Below are 19,581 nucleotides of genomic sequence, written 5' to 3'. Positions count from 1 at the left end.
CTTGTGTTGCCAGGGGTGGCATTTTGCATGCAAAATGCCCCCCAACCCTCTGGGGCCCTTCTCCCACCCCTCCTCCCACCCCCCACCAAGGCTCAGCCTGCTCTCACTTGGGGGGGGGCATTTCATGGCCTCCCCAAGTAGGTGCTCTGCTCTCATCTCTACCACTGACAGCTGGGGGAGGCTTGTGTTGCCAGGGGTGGCATTTTGCATGCAAAATGCCCCCCAGCCCTCTGGGGCCCTTCTCCCACCCTTCCTCCCACCCCCCACCAAGGCTCAGACTGCTCCCACTTGGGGGGGGGCATTTCATGGCATCCCCAAGTAGGTCCTCTCAGCCCCTAAAGTCCACCCCTTACAGCCCCACACAAACCCAATTCCCCCCCAGCTGCCACACACAGACCCAAATCCCCACATTAGCCCCTCACAGACCCAAATCCACCCCCACCTGCCCCACACCCATAACCCCAGGAACAGGCTGGCAAAGGCCAGCCCTCTCCCTTTGTTCCCTATGCTGGGAACTTCTAAACTCTCTTTCCCTGGGCAATTCTGCACAGCCCAGGGGTGCCACAATGGTGGGCACACTTCTGAGTGCCAGCTGGTCCCTGTGAAAGAGCACCTGAACCACAGACACCCTCCCTCAAATTCCCCCACCACCTACAGAGATGGCTGGCCAGCCAGCCCCATTGTTCCCTATGATGGGAACCAACTGCACAACAAAGAATAAAACAAGAACAACACAAAATAAAGTTTTAAAAAAATTATATTCTCCCTTCCAAAGTACAAGTAGGCAAAGCATTATGACACATTACACCAGCAGTCCCCCACACAGAAAAATTAAAACAAAACTCACTTAACATCAGAGAATCACAAAGCATGATTCCTGTCAAAAACACTTTATTTCTTGAACAGCTTTAGGTTACACAGCAGGGGGGAACACCAAAGGGCATGGCAGCACTATCTTACACAAAAATAACACAACTCACTTAACATCAGAGAATCACAAAGCACAATTCCTGTTAAAAACACTTTATTTCTTGAACAGCTTTAGGTTACGCAGCAGGGGGGAACACCAAAGGGCATGGCAGCACTATCTTACACAAAAATAACACAACTCACTTAACATCAGAGAATCACACAAACACAATTCCTGGCAAAAACGGTGAAGTGGGTTGTATTATTTTTTGTAGTACATTGCTATCATGCCCTGTTGTGCCCTCCTACTGTGTAACCTAAAGCTGTTCAAGAAATAAAGTGTTTTTGCCAGGAATTGTGTTTTTGTGATTCTCTGATGTTAAGTGAGTTGTGTTATTTTTGTGTAAGATAGTGAGGGGCTAATGTGGGGATTTGGGTCTGTGTGTGGCAGCTGGGGGGGAATTGGGTTTGTGTGGGGCTGTAAGGGGTGGACTTTAGGGGCTGAGAGGACCTACTTGGGGATGCCATGAAATGCCCCCCCCAAGTGGGAGCAGTCTGAGCCTTGGTGGGGGGTGGGAGGAAGGGTGGGAGAAGGGCCCCAGAGGGCTGGGGGGCATTTTGCATGCAAAATGCCACCCCTGGCAACACAAGCCTCCCCCAGCTGTCAGTGGTAGAGATTAGAGCACCTACTTGGGGAGGCCATGAAATGGCCCCCCCAAAGTCCAATCTGTCTGAAACTTGGCCCCCCAAAGTCCAATCTGTCTGAAACTTGGGAGGTTGTTAGAGAAGGGTTAGAGGAAGGTCCCCACCAATTTTAGGCTTATTCGGTGGGAAAATGCCTCCTCCAGGCGTCCTGGAAGACGGAGGCATTTTCCCATAGAAAAGCCGAAAGAAAGCCGAAAGAATCCCGAAACGTTTCGGCTTTTTTCTTTCGGCTACCCGAAACGTTTTGGCATTCCCCGAAACGTTTCGGCATTCCCCGAAAGAAGCCGAAACACTTTTGTTTCGGCATTCTTTCGGCATTCTGAATGCCGAAACGCACATCCCTACTCTGGACCCTTTTCAGTCTGGATTCAGACCATGTCATGGGACAGAGATGGCTCGAGTAGCTTTAGTGGATGATATTCGTCTGAGTATAGACAAAGGCTGTGCCTCCCTATTGCTGTTCCTGGATCTGTCTGCAGCCTTTGACACAGTAGACCATGCTATCCTGTTGAGGCATTTAGAAACAGAAGTGGGCATCAAAGGACTAGTGAGATCAGCTATCTCCAGAATGGGAATTATCTTACATGGTTCTGCAAGCAGGAGCTTGAACTTCACTCCCATCCTACAGTCATTCCATTGGCTACCTATCAGTTACCGTGCTCAGTTCAAGGTAATGGTTATTACATACAAAGCTCTTCACAGCCTTGGTCCAGCATGTGCTGTCTAATGTCAGTTCTAGAATTACTTATGCTCTATTTCAGCAGTTCTTCGTTGGATTTTTTGCTAATGTTATGTCTTTTTTGCTAATATTATGTCTTTGCAAACTTACATTTATTTACCCTATGATATTGTTTATTGAAATGTCCTTGATATTGGCTTATCTCCTTTTTTGATATACTATTACTTTGTAGGATCAGGAGAATTCTATGGATATAGTTTATCTTGATTTCATTAAGGCTTTTGATAGTCCCACATAATATTCATGTTAACAAGTGGGTAAAATGTAGTTTGGATGCTGTGACTGTTAGGTAGAATTCTAATTGGTTGACAGATCATACCCAAAAAGTGCTTGTACATTGTTCCTTATGATCTTGGAGAGGAGTGGCAAGTGGAGTGCCTCAGGGATCTGTACTATCCCTGTGTTATTCCACATCTTTATAAATGAGTTTGGACGAAAGAATAGAGGGGAATGCCTATTAAATTTGCAAATGATTCTAAATTGGGAGGAGTCGCCAATACGTTAGAAGATAGAATCAAGATTCAGGATGATCTTGACAGGCTGGAAAACTGGGCTAAAACTAACAAAATTAATTTCAATGGCGATAAATGTAAAGTTCTGCATCTAGTTAGAAAACATCAAATGCATTTTTATAGGATTGGTGAGACTAGTTTTGGCAGTAGTACATGTGAAAAAGATTTAGGGCTCTTAGAAGACCATACACTGCTCATGAGTAGTGCAAGTCAACAGCTAAAAAAGGGAACACAGTTTTGGGTTGCATCAACAGAAGTATAAAGCCCAGCTCCTGTGAAGTGATAGTATTACTTTGCTCTGCTCTGATTAGACCTCATTTGGAGTACTGTGTTCAGTTTGGGGTAGTGCAATTTAAGAAAGATGTTGACAAGCTGAAACATGTCCAAGGGAAGACAATAATGATAGTGAGAGGTCTGGAGACCAACTCCTATGAGGAAAGGTTGAAGGAGTTGGATGTGTTTAGCCTGGAGAGGAGATGACTGAGAGGTGATGCAATAGCCATCCTTAAATATTTGGCTGTCACTTGGGATCCCCTTTGAACTCTGTGATTCTGTGTCTGTATGGAGTGGAGTTGTTTTCTGTTGCTCTAGAGGATGAGACCAGAACCAATGGATTAAAATTAAACCAAAAGAATTTCTGGTTAAACATTAGGATTACCTTCCTGATGATGAGAGTGGTTCCTTAGTGGAACAGGCTTTCTTGGGGTGTGGTGGACTCTCTTTTGGAGGTTTTAAGGCAAAGACTAGATGGCCGTTTGTAGGCAATGCTGATCCTATGACTCAGTATGAACATAGGCAGATTGTGAGAAGATGGGCAGGAATGGATGAACCAGTGCTTAGCTGTCATGACCTTTATGTGCCATGCATAATGCTGATCTGCACTTTGGTGTCTGGAAGGAATTTTCATCTAGGCCAGATTGGCCAGGAATCCTGAAGTTTTTTTTTTTGCCTTCCTCAGGGCATTGAGCAGGGGTCAGTGAGGGAGTTGGGGGCAGTGGTGATATTTTTACATTGTGCAGGAGGTTAGACTAGGTGATCCTTGGGATCCCCTTTGAACTCTGTGATTCTGTGTCTGTCTACTTGAGTGGTTGAGTTAATTCTCAAGCTATTCAGATACTATGTCTCCTGTTTTCTGCAGTCTAAAGTCTGTGTTAATACAAGAACAACCCCACCAAGCCTGAAGCCTGGCACCAGAATATGTAGCACCTTAAAGGCTTACAAAATTTATTCTGTCCCACATTTGCATTGGCATTTCTCAGCAGTGGAGGGGGAAAGTGGAGACAACTTTTTCCAGCTCAGCCAGTTGGTTGGTACCTCCCCTTAAACAACTGTCTGTCAGCTGTGGCTTCACCCAGTGGTAGGTAGGTTGAGGGATGGCTGCATGTCATCTGACAAGGCTGGGGGAAATTAGAAAGCCAAGGGAGTCTGCAAGTGAAATGAAAGTAACTTTTTGCTGGGAAGCCATTGCAAATAGAGCCTAATAGGAAATTGTACCAGGTCTGAGTACTATTTTCAACTAGGATTGCAGCTGCAATTTGTTAAAGATGGAGCAGGGCTTGCAGTTCTGCCATAACAGAATAGTTTCTGAAATTTACAGATAGACTTGCAGGGCACCATTGAGTTTATCAGATCTAGCGTGTGCTCATTTTGGATGAGGTTCTGACATCTACACCAAAATCCATCCAGTTTCATGTTAATTTTTTATTTAACAAATTTGAAAATGCCTCTGAGAGGTTCACAATGGTGTACATGGGGTTACGATGGTTATCCTGCTTTGCCTTCCCAAAATCCCAATGAAATACGCTTGGCCAGGATATAATATCTGGTCTTACAGTATGATTTATGCTTCAGTAGGGATTTGAATTCACATCTCCCCATTCCACGTCCAACACTCTGTGCACAACATCATGTTGGGATGAATCCATCCTAGTCCTGTCCTATTCCTCCACTGAGCAAAGTTTGAAGCCTTCCCCCAATTTGTGAATAAAAGTTGAACAGACCAGTAAATGTTGATTTAACAAAGCTTCCATTGGATTTGAGTGGACTAAAGTAAAAAGACTGAAATATAATGAGAACATTCATACAACTGAAAACACTAATTCTTGTTTTGAAAGGAAATGTAATTACTTATGAAATTCCTCCAGTGTTTCACACATACCTCTTTCTCACAGTGTGCATCAGTTGGAGCCAGTACATATATTTTCTATTTTTATTTGAGTAACATTCCTATACCCAAATAATGGAAGACTAAATCAATCATTCAGTGGAGTCAGATGCATTTGAGAGGCAAGTTTCAGTTTCCAGTGAAATACAGACCTTTCTGACCTTGATGGCTAATAATTTAAGGTATCTGCATGCACTGTGGGCCAAGCTACACATGACGAATGACACTTGAACGGCAAGTGGATTGAGTGGAGGGCAAGTGAACAGGGAGAAATACACTTGCTGTTCAAGTGTCATTCGTCATGTGTAGCTTGGCCCTGTCTTGCTATTGGATAAGGAGGAGTATAATGAATAGGGGGAAATGAGGCAGAAGTCTAAATCAGATGCAGAAGGTTGTATTTCATATTCCATCCCGTTAACACAGGCAAAGGACTCCTTGATAGGGGGCGGGAATGCTTTGGATATAACCAAAATAGTACATGTGTTAAGAAAGCCTGGAAGACTTTTGAAAAAACATAACACATCTACATTGGGAGGAGATAATTTAGAGTGAAGAAGTGGCATGGGATGCCTAATCTGTTCCCCAGTTGCTTTTCACCTTATTCTGAATCCCCCAGGTAAAGCCACCTGGGTGGGTGTGGTACAGTATGGCTTGGTGAGAAGCAATGGGTGAGGAAAGAACTAAGCCCTTCTGGCTCTCTACCCTAAATTGTCTCCTCCCAAAGAAATAGTTCTCTGTCTTATTCTTTAAACAAAACAAAACACTGAGTTTTGCTATGTTCATGTACCTATAATATTTAATGAGGCCCCATGTGGCAACAGTGAAGTTTTCTCAACATGGATGTGTAGTCAGGAATTAAATCTGCACACGAGCACAGCAGCAAGAGCTGTGTCACGCTGTGAGCTGTTGGAAGAAAGAAGAGTTAAGATGGAATTGTTCCTTGACGTTGTTCATGCAAACTGGAAACCTTTACATCTGTACACAAAACAGTCATAATTGGTGCACAGATTTTGTTCAAGGCTGAAATTAAATTTACACATTCTGCAAATGTGCATTAAAAATTAGCATTAATTCAGAATAATTTCCTCTTGACACACGGAGAGCTCCAGTTAGGAGAAGACCACGAGTGTGAATTAGATCCACTTTGGGAATCTCAGTGACAGTGAGGTGATGCTGTCCCTAACAACAACAACATTTGATTTATATGCCACCCTTCAGGACAACTTAACACCTGCTCAGAGCAATTTACAAAGTATGTTATTATTATCCCCACAACAATCACCCTGTGAGGTGGGTGGGGCTGAGAGAGCTCTAGAAGAGCTATGACTGACCCAGGTCACCCAGCTGCCTTCAAGTGGAGGAGTGGGGAATCAATCCTGGTTCTCCAGAGTAGAGTCTCGTCGCTCTTAACCAGTACACCAAACTGGCTCTCCTAGATTCTGTGAGGGAAGAAAGTTTGGAGGAAAGGGGCAAGCATCAAAGCAAAAATCAGGGGAAAGAGACTCAATGTCCTCAGTTCATATTTAGCAGCACAACCTGGGTGACTGAAAGGAGTAAGATGAGAACGAATGCAAGTCTGCTTGGTAAGGAGCAGCAGTTGCTATGCCAGCCAGGATGATAGGCCTTTTCTGTGTTTGGTTAGCTCTGCAGAAGCCTATAGACAAGCTCGACTTAGATGTTTGCTTGGTGATGAACCCAGTTAATTTCTAAGCTCCTAAGGTTCCTCAGTTCTCCCCCTCCCCTCGCACAGCATGCAGAGATGAAAGACTGAAGTCCTCTGTCTAGCTTCCATTTAATTGCGACCACTGAATGTGGGGCCCTTCACTAACTGAGTGACACTAACACTAGTAACAATAGTAACACTAACTATTGTGCCTAGAAAACACTTTAATCAAATTGTTGCATTTGAGTTTATTCTTTACAGGGCAAATTAGCATCCAGTTTTTCATAGCTGGTGTGCTGCCAAGGTGACAGTCCTGTGAGCACTTACTGGGGAATAAGCCACTGAACTCAGTGGGGCTTATACATACACACTGATGTATACGACAATACATCAGTGGGGCTTACTGTTGAGTAAAAATGCACAGGATTGCACTGCAGATCTGTGAATACAAATATTTTGCATCTTCACTTGGAAAAAGGTCTGTCTTGTTTGTTTATAGTCAAACACATGTAGTACCACAGCCAGTGTATATCCACAACCTGTTCTTTGTGAACCAGCTTGACCCCCCCCCCCCCCAAAAGACATGTTGATATATTACTGCATGGACTTTTTCTCTGGATCCCAGGTGGCTCCCAAGGATCACAGTGCTTCTCCGGCATAAAATGTAACATTATTTGCCCCTGTTTTTATGCTGTGCAGCAGACAGAATTTTTAAAAATTGAAATTAGATTTGATACTGATTTCTTAACTGCAAACTTTTTCAAACCCTGTGGTCAGGGAGTTTTGTTGATAATGAAAAATAAAAACAGAGAAAAGATAAAGGTTTCTGTTCTGTTTCTATATAAAGCAAAACTCTTTAGTTTATTCTAGGAAGGAAGTGGATGCTTCTTAATATAAATACTATCCTTTCTGTCCAAACTTACCTTTTTCACACACACAGAATAAGCACTGGATTCTCTCCCTTTTATGAACAGAGTTAGCATACAGTCCTATTAGCTTAGACCGGTGATATCCTGTGGCTCACAAAGAGTCACTTTCGCACTTACCATCAGCCAGCTATGCCACGTTTACTCCCATTCCTGGCATGCCAGTACCTCATGGAGGTTCACAGCTTACTCTCTCCTCTGGCAGAAGTGCTGAAAGTGGGAACCACCTGCGAACCACAAACTCCACCAGGCAAGGGCCTTGCCTACTTAACTGAAACACAGGACAGGTGCTGCATTGGTGCTCAGAAGAGCCAGAGGGGCATGTCAAAGAGCCACATGTGGCTCACAAGCCACTGAATAAGAGCAGAACCACAAGTGACAAAAGGCACAGATTGGACACTTGTCTGCTTCCCTCAAGTTTTGATGGGAAATGTAGGCATCCTGGTCTCGCAGCTTCGCTCTCTGACTGCTGTCCAATGGACTTTTCAACTGTCATTTGTCCAACATTCCGCCAAGCTGCCTACATTTCCCATCAAAACTTGAGGGAAGCAGACAAGTGTCCAATCTGTGCCTTTTGTCACTTGTGGTTCTGCTCTGAGTGTCCCTGGTCTAGGTGTTACCTTAGTGTTACAGTTAATATTGTGGTAGAGTCAGACATTGCAACTTGGTAGCAGAAAGTTATGACTGATTACTGAGCCCAGCCACAATTTGTGGATTGCTGAACTTACATGCCAGTCCTCTGCTTAAATTCATTTCTGAATACAGCCAGAGTGCCTAAGTCCTGTTGCAGTCTTTTCAAACAGGAACTTTATTAGTTCACCCCTCACATTAAGACCAGAATTACAGTAGTAAAACAGTGTACAAGCTCAAAAGTAAAGCGATGTTTAGGGGTGGCGGGTGAACTCCAAAAGTGAGAAGGAGGAGCTCAGATGTTTCTTCTTGAGGGAGTGAGGATTTGGAGCTTCAGAGAAGTCTGCCTGTGGACCAGCGAGAAGGTCAGTTGACAGAAGAGGTAGCCGTCTTGTGCTGTGAGCCTTTTGTTTTTGTTTGAGACAAGGAGAACATCCTGTCACTCTTGGATACTCCCCTTCCCATCATCCAAGGAGGCAGGAATTAGATTGCTCTTTTCAGTCTTGATAGGGAAGTGAGTTCTCACCCTTCTCAGTTCCTTTCCTACCCCCTTAGAGAGTGCACGGATTCTTTGAGCTCCGTGGGACACCAGTTTCTCAGATAGCAGCTTGGTTGCAGGATCTTTCCTTTTTGTCTGCCTACCCTTCCTTGTCTTGCTGTTTAAAAAAGGTTCTGGCAACCACTTGTCTTCCCCACTGTGTGGCTCTGCAGCTGAAGAAGCATTGTTTGTGTCGCCCTTTCTGCCTCTACCATCTCCTCTTAGCAGCTCATTATGTCTTTGATTGACTAAGCCTCTGAAATCTCAGATGCAGCCGAGTCTTCAGAAGGACAGCTGGAGACGGTGCTCCTGTGGCAGGAGGGCCCTGCATAGTCACCTGCCACAACCCTACACCACAGTAGAGCTCCAGCGTGGAGCCATTAGCCATGAAGCACTGCAAACCAGCAGCGGGGTTGAGGAGCAAATTGGCATGAAAATGCCAGCTCCCTCTAGAGCGCAGCGCCCTCTAGATTGCAGGGGGAAGCCCCACCCCCAACTCACCCGAACAGGCCTCTGCAGCCAGGGAGACAGCAACTGGAGGGGTGAGTGAGTGGGAAGCTTCCGCTCCTGAGAAGGGCTCTCAAGTGGAAAATGCGATGGAGGTTATCAGCATCCCTCCCTCCTTCCAGTCTTGGCTGGAGGAAGTTATCATCACTCAAATGGAGAAAAGGGGGGGGGGAAACCCTCCAAGTCTAAGCTAACTTCCGGTATGCTGTGGCATTTTGGGGTTAGTTATTGCTAATTCTCTCATGCAGCTCATGAATCTTGTAACTAAATTTATTTACTGTGTACCCTGCTTTTTCTCCCAGTGGGGATTCAGACTGGTTTACATCATTCTCTTATCCTCCATTTTATTCTCACAAAAACTTTATGAGGTGGGTTAGGCTGAGCATGTGTGAGTGGACCAAGGTAACCCAGCAAGTTTCCAGGGTAAAGTGAGGACTTGAACCGCGGTCTCCCATTTCCTAGTCCGACACTCTAGCCACACTGACGTATTTGAACTAACCAGGAACACTGGGGCTAGGTAGAGTACTTCCATGAGAATGCATGAGCAATAATTCAGGATTGGCTAAGTTCAGTTAAAGATAATATGAACAGAATTTCATTTGGCTAGTTTTCTTTGCCGGCATTGATTGAATAATAAAAGTAATGTGAAATACCAGCTATTTTTATTATCTCCAAACATTGTTGGCAAATGCTATCTCCTGCAGAACCTATTATTAAAATAGGGGTGTCAACTGTGTCATATTGAGTAGCTCCAGAGGAGTTAGCCGTGTTAGTCTGTAGTAGCAAAATCAAAAAGAGTCCAGTAGCACCTTTAAGACTAACCAATTTTATTTTAGCATAAGCTTTCGAGAATCAAGTTCTCTTAGTCAGATGCATGGTACAGAAACTGGTCAAATATAGAAGAGGAGGGGGGAGGAGAGGAGGAGAAAGAAGATGCAGTTGGGGGGGAGAGGGAGGGTGCACCCTCCCTCTCCCCCCCTAAGAGAGAAGATGCAGTTGGGGGGGAGAGGGAGGGTGCACCCCTAAGAGAGAAGATGCAGTTGGGGGGGAGAGGGAGGGTGCACTCCTAAGAGAGAAGATGCAAATGGGGGGGAGAGGGAGGGTGCACCCTCCCTCTCCCCCCCAACTGCATCTTCTCTCTCCTCCTCTCCTCCCCCCTCCTCTTCTATATTTGACCAGTTTCTGTACCATGCATCTGACGAAGAGAACTTGATTCTCGAAAGCTTATGCTAAAATAAAATTGGTTAGTCTTAAAGGTGCTACTGGACTCTTTTTGATATTGAGTAGCACAAGGCTGTATGTGTATTGCTAGAAAGGGATTTCTCATCTCTCAGTTCAGGGTAATGCTTGTTTGAGCTTTGAATTCAGAATGAGAGAGAGAAAATCTGAACTGCTCCATGATTGTATCTTGTGTCAGAAAATTTATTTATTTATTTATTTTCTTCAATTTATAGTCCGCCCTCCCCACACAAGTGGGCTCAGGGCTGATCACAACAAACTTAAAATATACCACACAACTAATCACATCACCATTAAAAGCATAAAAAGCATTAAAAGCAAAATGAAGTTTTGAAGCTGTATGTGTTACAGTAATGAAGTGAAAGCATTATGACTTGTTACTCGTATATTCTTTGATCCCCTTTCAAACTGGAAAAAGTGACATAGACAGAGATTCTGCATTGGATCAAAGATTATCGGTGCACTTGGAGAATTGTTCATCACTGTGATAAACAGCGGTTCATTATCTATCCTTTGCAGGTAATATTGTACCCAACGTCCAATAGTTCAAAGTCACCTGAGCTGCATAAAATGGTTGTCCCCAAAAACAGCCAAGACTCTGATTTGAGGATAAAGCTGGCAGTGAGGATGGATAAACCGCCGCACATGAAGCACTGCGGGTGAGTGTGTCTTCTGCAAAACATCAAGTTGGTTTTAAATGCCCAGATTGCAAAGAACTGCATAAACCAAGTCCAGCTGCTCGAGTGGAGTTTGTGGTTCCAGACAGCATCCTTTCCTGTCCCTCCTTGTGCTATGTACAGTCACTTTTTGAAATGGACAGAATGTTCAAACTTTTCAAAGGAGGAAGTGTCATAATCTCAAAATTCCACTTGGCTAAAGTGAATCCTAGCCCTTCTCAGAAACATGGATGTTGAGCATAGCCCTATTAGTTCTCTCCCATAATGGGAAATAGCAATAAAACTCTGTCGAAGAAGGAACAAGCAGTTCCATGTGTAGCAAAATGAAAAGGTCACAGTTTAAATAATTTATGGTTAGATTTTAAACATTTATGGAAGTACTTTTTTGAGCTACACACGAGAAGAGGTAGTTTTAAGTGATTAGAATTTAACCATTTCTGCCTGCAGTATATAGTTCCCTGATAGTTCAGCATCTTTTCCCCAAGGACTATGGTTTTCTTGGATTAAACATTCAAAGGGTAATTTTTCTAAGACCAATCCAGTAATAAATTTTATGCTGGCAAGGAGCTGTAATCTTTGGCAAGATGCTCCAGTGGCTGTCCTGCAGATGTTTGGGGGGTTTAGGCTGCTAATTCCTTCCTCATTTAGTCCTGATTACTATCACCAAAAGTCTTGTACTCAAATTAACAGTGAACACACATATAATTTGCATGTTCATGTGTATGTTTATAAGAAGAAGCAAGCATGTGTTCACTTTTCAAATAAAACTGGCTTGCCAGTACCTGGATAAATAGTGGATTTAAATTTCATGTTCAGCTGTACATTCAATGAATGTACCATAAGAATTACTCACTATGCATACAAAGAAAATCAAAGACCTTTTCAGGTTGTGTTACATTTCTGGCAATCTTTTCCTGTGTTCTGCAATTATCTTGGTACATGCAATCACCATTTTGTTGGGAACGGGTTACTCTTGCGTTTTGTACATTCTGTGCACATGATCTAGAAGCTGGATTTTTACGGGTATGCTTTCATATGTACCAAAGCTGTGAAATATGCATGTAGCTTCTTTTTTTTTAAGAAGGGTGATTGCTCATATTGAGATGATCCACATTGTGCATTCTCCCAACACTACAGGTAGGAACCCCAGAAAGGTAATGCCTGAAAGGGGCTCAAATATACTGTATACAGTTTGAACCTGTTTCCACTCTAGCATGCGTACAGACTGACTGTGTCAGCAGCTCAGGACCAAAAAACCCTGCATTTTCACTGTTGTCCCATAGGGTTCTTGATAGGAGTACAACCAGCTTTCCCAGGACTTAAGGCTGGATTCTGTAATTGGTAACCTTCTGCAAAGAACAGAGAGGCATAATTATAAGGTTTCAGATTCTGACCTATGTAGACAGAGGCAGTTTGATTCGATTTGAAGATCTAAAGCAAAGGAGAACTCGGGGAGAGAAAAGTCGTGCAGAGTAAATGGAATTATTATTCTCTAGAGACCAGTATCCACAGCACACACAAAATCTGTTACAGGGTTTACAGTGATTTAAAATCAAGCTCTTTGGCTTAATCCATCTTTCAGTTTTGCATTGGTATCAGATTCATACAAATTTACAGTGCAGCCCTGTGCAGATTTACTCCAGTCTAAGCCCATTGACTTCAAGTTAGTTGTTATTACAGTGGGTAGTTATGGCTGCTAATTGGAACAAAGTTATACGAGTTGTCGGCCTAAGGAGCGCAAGTATTTTTTAACATTTTTTTTAACAACAGTATTTTAACACGTACTTAATTTGCCTTCTGTCCATTCAAACATCTGGTACCGTAAGTTACATTGCCTGTGCTAGAAATGTGTTTGGCAAGATGAGTTATGTTCTAGCATAGCCTAGTGGCTAAAAGTGTGTATTGCTTCATCAAATCAAAACATGAAACTCTTAAACTGTTAATCAGATTCAGATAGTAAAATATAGACATGTGAGAATGGTGGTAACTGATTTAAAAAAAACCTGAAGGCACGTGAATAGGGTTTCTTTGTTGTTGTTGCATACAATTGATCTCTGTAGGGCAATCACAGTATGTTTTAGGATGGTGCACTTATGCTGCAGTCAGTATGCTCCCCTCTCCCTAGATCCTCTTGTCTTAAGGGACATGTGGATCTACTCTGAGTCAGACTAACGGTCTACCTAGGCTGATTCCGCACACGTTGGATAATGCACTTTCAATGCACTTTATCAATTGTTTGAGGTGGATTTTTTGTTCCGCACACAAAAAAATCCATTCCAAATGATCTGTAAAGAGGATTGGAAGTGCATTATCCAACGTGTGCAGAATCAGCCATAGTCTAGCATTGTCTGCTTTGACTTGGGAGCACCTTGCCAAAATCAGGGGCAGAGTGGGAAGCTTCAAAGCCTAGGAATGAGCCTAGCTGAGTGGCCCTTTGAGGTGCTGCTTATGCCAGCAGCACAGCAGCCACTCAGCTCAAACCCTGCCAGCAGTACCAACAGTGGACCTCAAGCTCAGCATTGCTTCAGTGCAGCAGGAGGGAACTAGTAAGCTGACGCTGATCATTACTGCCGCTAAAGAGCTCAGCAGCTCCTGCAGACCTGATGGAGCTGCAGAGGTTTGGCTCTGCTTGTTCCTGGGCAGCTTTGGCCTTTCAGGGAAATAGTCCATCAGGCACATTCTCAGTAAGTATAATAGCCACGCTCTGTGTAAGTATGATAGCCAGTCTGCCCTTACAATATTTTATGAGACCTTGCTCAAAGTAGTCATTAAGGTTGCTGCTTAAGTCAACTACTACTTACTAAAAGAGATGAGCGGTGTGCCATTTTGGGGCAGTGGGCTTGTCCCTTGGACATTTTTATCCCACTCTGGAATGCTGCAGGAGTCTCTTGTCATCCGAGCTCTCCCGCAGAGTCAATCCTACAGGACTTCATCAGGATTAAGCTCCTATGCAGACTTCATAGGGATTAAGATCCTATGCAGAGGCCTAGTACCACAAAAGTACTATCCTCTGCACAGGATGTGTTTGGGACCTATAAGCAAAATTCCCAAAATTAAACCACACAGATGATAAACTTAATTATTAATACCATATAAAACACAGAATTAACAGTAACAGACCCAAGGGAACAGGGAACAGTTTTTAAAAGATTTGCCTAGATTTTTAAAAGATTTGTCTAAAAGAATAATACCATGACTAACTTCCTAAAGAAACTCTTAAAGATACAATGAATCAAAATCAAACCAATTTCAGCTGTTCTTTTATACAATGTAATGATAAACAAAAGAGGGCATACAGGTCTGTAAAAGCTGTATAACACATTTAAATCGAACAATTAAAGTGCAAGAGTGCTTGTAAACATTTTTTCTATACCAAGTACATGTGCCAGCATTAAAGTGGCCGTGCCTTCTTATAATATTGGTAGAGTAACATAGAAATAAATAGAATTAAATCATACAAATTGTAGGTTTGTATCAAGGTACGTGCACTATACACATCATTCACTGAATGGAAACAAAATACAAGACACATCCGCAATCCCTGAGCTGAAGGTACAGCATCAGCTTCTAAAATTTCTAAATCCTGTCTACTAAACTATTGAGGAAGTGGTTCTCCAACTGTGGTCCCAGATTCTCCCACTGGAGGATCACAAGGCCAAGAGGGAGAATGAGGAACAGAATGAACTGAGAGAGAAGACTTGATGGCAAATTGAGGTTTGCTTCTACATAATGTGTAAAGCATTCAGGAAATACATCCTGTTGTCCAGTATCGATATGAACCAGGAAAAATAAACTGGCAGTGTGTTCAGTGTTAAAGATGTGAAAGACTTGTGTTTTATGAGTGGGGGGAATAGCCTGGAGTTACTTTGTGAGCGGCTTTCAAAACGTTCAGAAACATTGCAGTACGGAAGCTATCATAACAGAGCCATCTGACTCTGTCATCTGGCCAGTTAGCCGCCTATTTCTGCTCTCTAACTGATCCCCATCAAAGAAGGACACTAATGCTGGCCAGATTCAACATACTGCCTTTGGCCATTTTCGTTGGCAGATGCCAAGGGACCCCTTTTGAACTCAGAAAATGCCCTTGTGGCCTGGGTGTCATTGAATCTGTTTCCCATGTTCTATTATACTGTTTATTTTATTCTAAGATCCAAGACAAACTTTTGAACTCCCTTCTTTATTCATGGTGCGGCCTTTCTGATAATGTCAAAGTCCAGCGATTACTATCTGGTCACAACTTTTCTATAACCTCTAACGTGGCTAGTTTTCTTCAATCTGCAATCTGTATCGAAGAAGCTATCAACTAATTTTAATGTACCTTTTTTCGCTCTGACATGCCAATAAAGGTTGTGTGTGTGTGCCATCTAACTCACTCCCCCACCCGCTAGCCCAGCTGATATTTTCCAGCTTGAACTCTAATCTGATTGGCTCACACAGATACAAATATCTCATTACTCTGTCACAACCAGGTTTGCAGCAACTCATTTCTTCACATGAGCTGATTTTTGTAATGAGAATGAAAAGGAAACGGAATAAGAAAACACCTTTCAATACTTTCCTTATTAGTCTTAGCAGATTCAAACAATTACTAGGATGCAGGCATAAATTGCTCTTGATATGCCAGATGTCAATTTAAGATCAAAGGATGAGTTATGCTTACATTTTCCCTTCATTACTATAGCAACCAAGGAGAAAGAATTTGAGAATGGTAGAATGTAGAATATACTACTAAAGATGCTAATAAAGATTATCCAGCCCCGCACCGACTATTTCAAACAAATTAGTCCATGCAGAAGAAGAGTGCAGCCTGAGATAACTGAGTTTTTGAAAACCATGATGAATTTGTCTTCACAGGAGCAGTGTGTCATTATGTCTCTGCCATTTCTTTGAAGGTGTTCTCATCTATAAATGACATTGCTTGTCCAGGTCAAACATGTGGTAGCCCCTGACTCTTGCAATTTCCCATCTCACCTGTAGTGGCACGCTGTGCAGCTGATGATCAGAGGTTAACTCCAACAGTCTCAAACAAGGACGTAGATCCTACCCCTGTACTATCACTCCATTGAGTAAAGTTTGAAGCCTCCCTCCAACTTAAGTGGCTCTTCCATTGGAAGAGCCACTTAAGTTGGAGGAAGGATCCTTGGAGAATGGTTGGATCCACCCCGAGGTTTGTCCTGTTTATTTGTTTGTTTCTGGCATCTGGTTGACTGCACAGTCCTTCCTGAAGTCATAGCTTCCATGCCTTTCCAGACAGGCTGTTTGTTTGCTTGTAGGATTCGTATCCTGCCTTTCCTGCCTTCAAGGCAGCTAGCTGCGTTAATTAGTAAGTGCTGGGATGTGCATCTAGAAAATTTAATGAGATGTTTTAAAATCTATGGCTATTGAGTGAAATGTTTATTGTGATTGGGTAGGTTTCTGGTGGGACGTTGCTAGGTCGAAATTCATTAGTTCATCATCAGTCTTCTGTTCAGGCACACATGGGACTGCACATACACAGGCCTGCCAGTTGGTAGGTTCTGTCACTTTAAAACTGTAGAAGAGTGCATTCTCCTTCCAGAGAGCGTGCATGGCTGTTTCCTGCCCGAACAGCCCACACTCTGGGATAGGTAGCACCCCAAACCTCAGTTTCTCTTTTGCCACTGGTCAGAGAAGACTGGTTGTAGTGAGTGCCTCTGCTCTCCTTTGTCAGGCCTTCTGTGTCCCTGCTGTTTTGTCTGAGGGTGAAGAAGAGAGAAAGAAAAGACTTGTAACATTGCCAGGTTTTCACACGAAAAGTCCATGCTGAGAGAGCTGCTAGACTCAAGGATATCCTTTGGGAAAGGGCACTTTCCAGCACCAGTAGCCCAAGACTGAAATCCTCCGCCGTGGTGGAGCTCGCAAACCAGCTCTATCCAAGTCCTTTGAACACCTCCAACCCAAGTATTTTCAGCCCATTGGATCAGACAGTTCAATCTCGGCTCTGACAACGTGTTAGGTCCAGGGACCCTTCGGAGGCAGTCTTGAGAGCCCCACCATTGATGCCAACTCCAGCTGACTCCCTCTCGGATCCGAACCCTGAGAGGTTGAGATCCCTGGAGATAAATGAGTCCATTTGTGGGAGTTCAGAACGACCCAAGAAAAGAGCTAAAATGAATTTGAAGCAAGTCTCTAAACAAAAAGCTCCCGTCATTGGAAGGAAGCATTTGACCTGGAGGTGAATGTTGAAGTTGTAGAGATTCCCCATACTCCATCAGCTCACTTTAAGTCTCTGTTGGTCTACTTCTTGGAGGAGGAAGGCAAACTGACCCATCTTCAATTGGACACGATTCATCGGGTACCTAGATGGGTGTCACACCGAGACAGTTGCATATGTAAGTGCCCTACCTGGTATCCCAACAATGTGCCTCCACCATCAGGGACTGACTGGGGAGAAGTATACCAATCAGAGTCAGTTGGAGCTGTCTTGAATCCTGTAGTACAATCTCAGGCTCTTCGATAACCTCATTATATCTCACAGTCTTCGATGGCTTTTTACTTGTCAAAGTCAGAATTGGAGCCATATGCCTCTGATCGTAGTCCAAGTGCCCTTCCAACCCTTTCCTAGATGAAGCTGTTGGGGACAAGGAGCCAATATCTCCCACAGATGATTTCCACCTTTATGCAGAACAAATATTAAAGATGGCTAAGTACCTCAACATAGACACATCTTCTATGGAACCAAAGCCAGAGGATAAAATCTTTACCATCTTTACTCTGGGAACTCAGCTAACATCACTTTTGGTATGATTGAAGGGCTTGTGGAACTAATGTTGAATCTTTGTGAGCGACCAGACTCCATACCAGCCATGTCTAAGAAGGAGGAAAGGGGATAATTGTGCCTTTTTGTTCACTCATCCCCCCCTCTTTACTAGTCACTGAGGAGATACACTCCAGACATAGGCAAGGATCCCATCCAACATCTGCTGACACTTCCTCTGTGTTCAACATCAAAATAGTGTACTACAATGCTCTAATGGGGCCTACCAAATATTTTTTTGGAATAGAATGACATCCTATAATGACCACTTACCCAAAGATCAAAAAGTGCTGGCCGGAGTCATCTAGGAGTAAGCGATCTGCCTGCCCAAACAGCAAATTAACACACACAGGAGTATGGATGACTCTTCAACAAGAGTCCTCCATTGTCATCAGAAAGCATATCTGGATGTGTTCTGCTGCTCTGCCTATAGAGACAAGAAATAGGGTTGAGGACATGCTGTTCAAGGGGCAAACTTTGTTCTCTCGAAAGATGGATGAATACTCGTAGCAGAAAAGAAGGACTGCTGAATGACCTGATCCTGTGGAACCTTGCTGCTCTCTTAGCAATTGGGCTCCAGTGTATTTGGCAAACAGCAGCCATAAAGAAGGTACTAGTTTAGGTACCAGCCCCACCACCAGTACCAGCATTATCCTCCCCATCATTCCTTGCCAGTATCCCAAGTGCAGCATCACAGGTGGAAAATGTCTCACAAACTAAGGCAGAGTAGCCAATCCTCCACCCCCAAGGATTCACCTCAAAGTGAGAAGCAATTGTTCTGATTAGGAGAAGACAGCCCAGTGGTGTTTGGCAACAGATTCTCCCATTTGTCATCAGGATGGAAATAGTATGGCATGGTTATAAAATTGAATTTGAGCATTCTCCATATCTTGAGTCTCCCTTGTAGATCTATAAATAACGCATCACCTTAATTAGCTAATGAGCTTTCAGCTCTCATCAACAAAGAGGCAGTGCAGCAGGTCCCAGAGTGCGAATCTAGATTTAGATTTTACTTTGGAGACTTTTTGGTTTATAAATGGAGTCTTTGGGGTTTGTAAAACAGAGATGTTCCACCGGGCCTTTGGCTGAGGACCAGCGGGTGTCCTTCCCTCACTTATTCCATCTAAGATCACCACCTCTTCTATGACTGCCCTCGGGTATGCGTTCTGCCCACATGCAGATTTTTGATCAGTAAGTAGCCTATGTATAATAGTGCCTGGAGTATTTTAGTGAAAGTTTGAAGTGGTTTTTGTTAAGTTGATTATTAACTTAATGTATTTAATTGATGATGTGAGCCACCCTGAGCACATTTGTGGGGAGGGTGGGATATAAGTCAAATAAAATAAATAAATAAGAAGGATGGAGAGTTCAACCCCATTTTAGGGATCTGAATATATCGGTTAGGATGCACAAATTCAGAATGGTCATGTTTCCCATAGTAAGTGGCTTACTAAACTCCTATGTGGGAGTGTGCAGAAGATTGACAATGAAAACAGAGTTGCGCTTACCTGTAACTGTTGATTGAAGTCTTCTGCGCAGGCATACATACCCTCTTTCCTGCCCCACTGTGTGCTCTTCACTAGTTATCTTGGAGAGT

The 19,581-nt window shown here is 43.4% G+C and overlaps 1 protein-coding gene across 1 annotated transcript in view; it reads left to right on the top strand.

Annotated features, from left to right (window-relative positions):
- Window positions 1–19,581, top strand: part of CADPS2 (calcium dependent secretion activator 2) — a 474,548-nt gene that overhangs the window by 206,333 nt on the left and 248,634 nt on the right. The window contains exon 8 of the mRNA XM_054988125.1: window positions 11,052–11,191. Within this exon, the coding sequence (XP_054844100.1) occupies window positions 11,052–11,191 (140 nt within the window). The remainder of the gene's footprint in view (window positions 1–11,051; window positions 11,192–19,581) is intronic.

This window comes from Eublepharis macularius, chromosome 9 (assembly GCF_028583425.1).
Source record: "Eublepharis macularius isolate TG4126 chromosome 9, MPM_Emac_v1.0, whole genome shotgun sequence".
Classification (NCBI taxonomy): domain Eukaryota; kingdom Metazoa; phylum Chordata; class Lepidosauria; order Squamata; family Eublepharidae; genus Eublepharis; species Eublepharis macularius.
The sequence above is the reverse complement of the archived record's forward strand: the minus strand, read 5'-3'. Positions and strand labels throughout refer to the sequence as shown.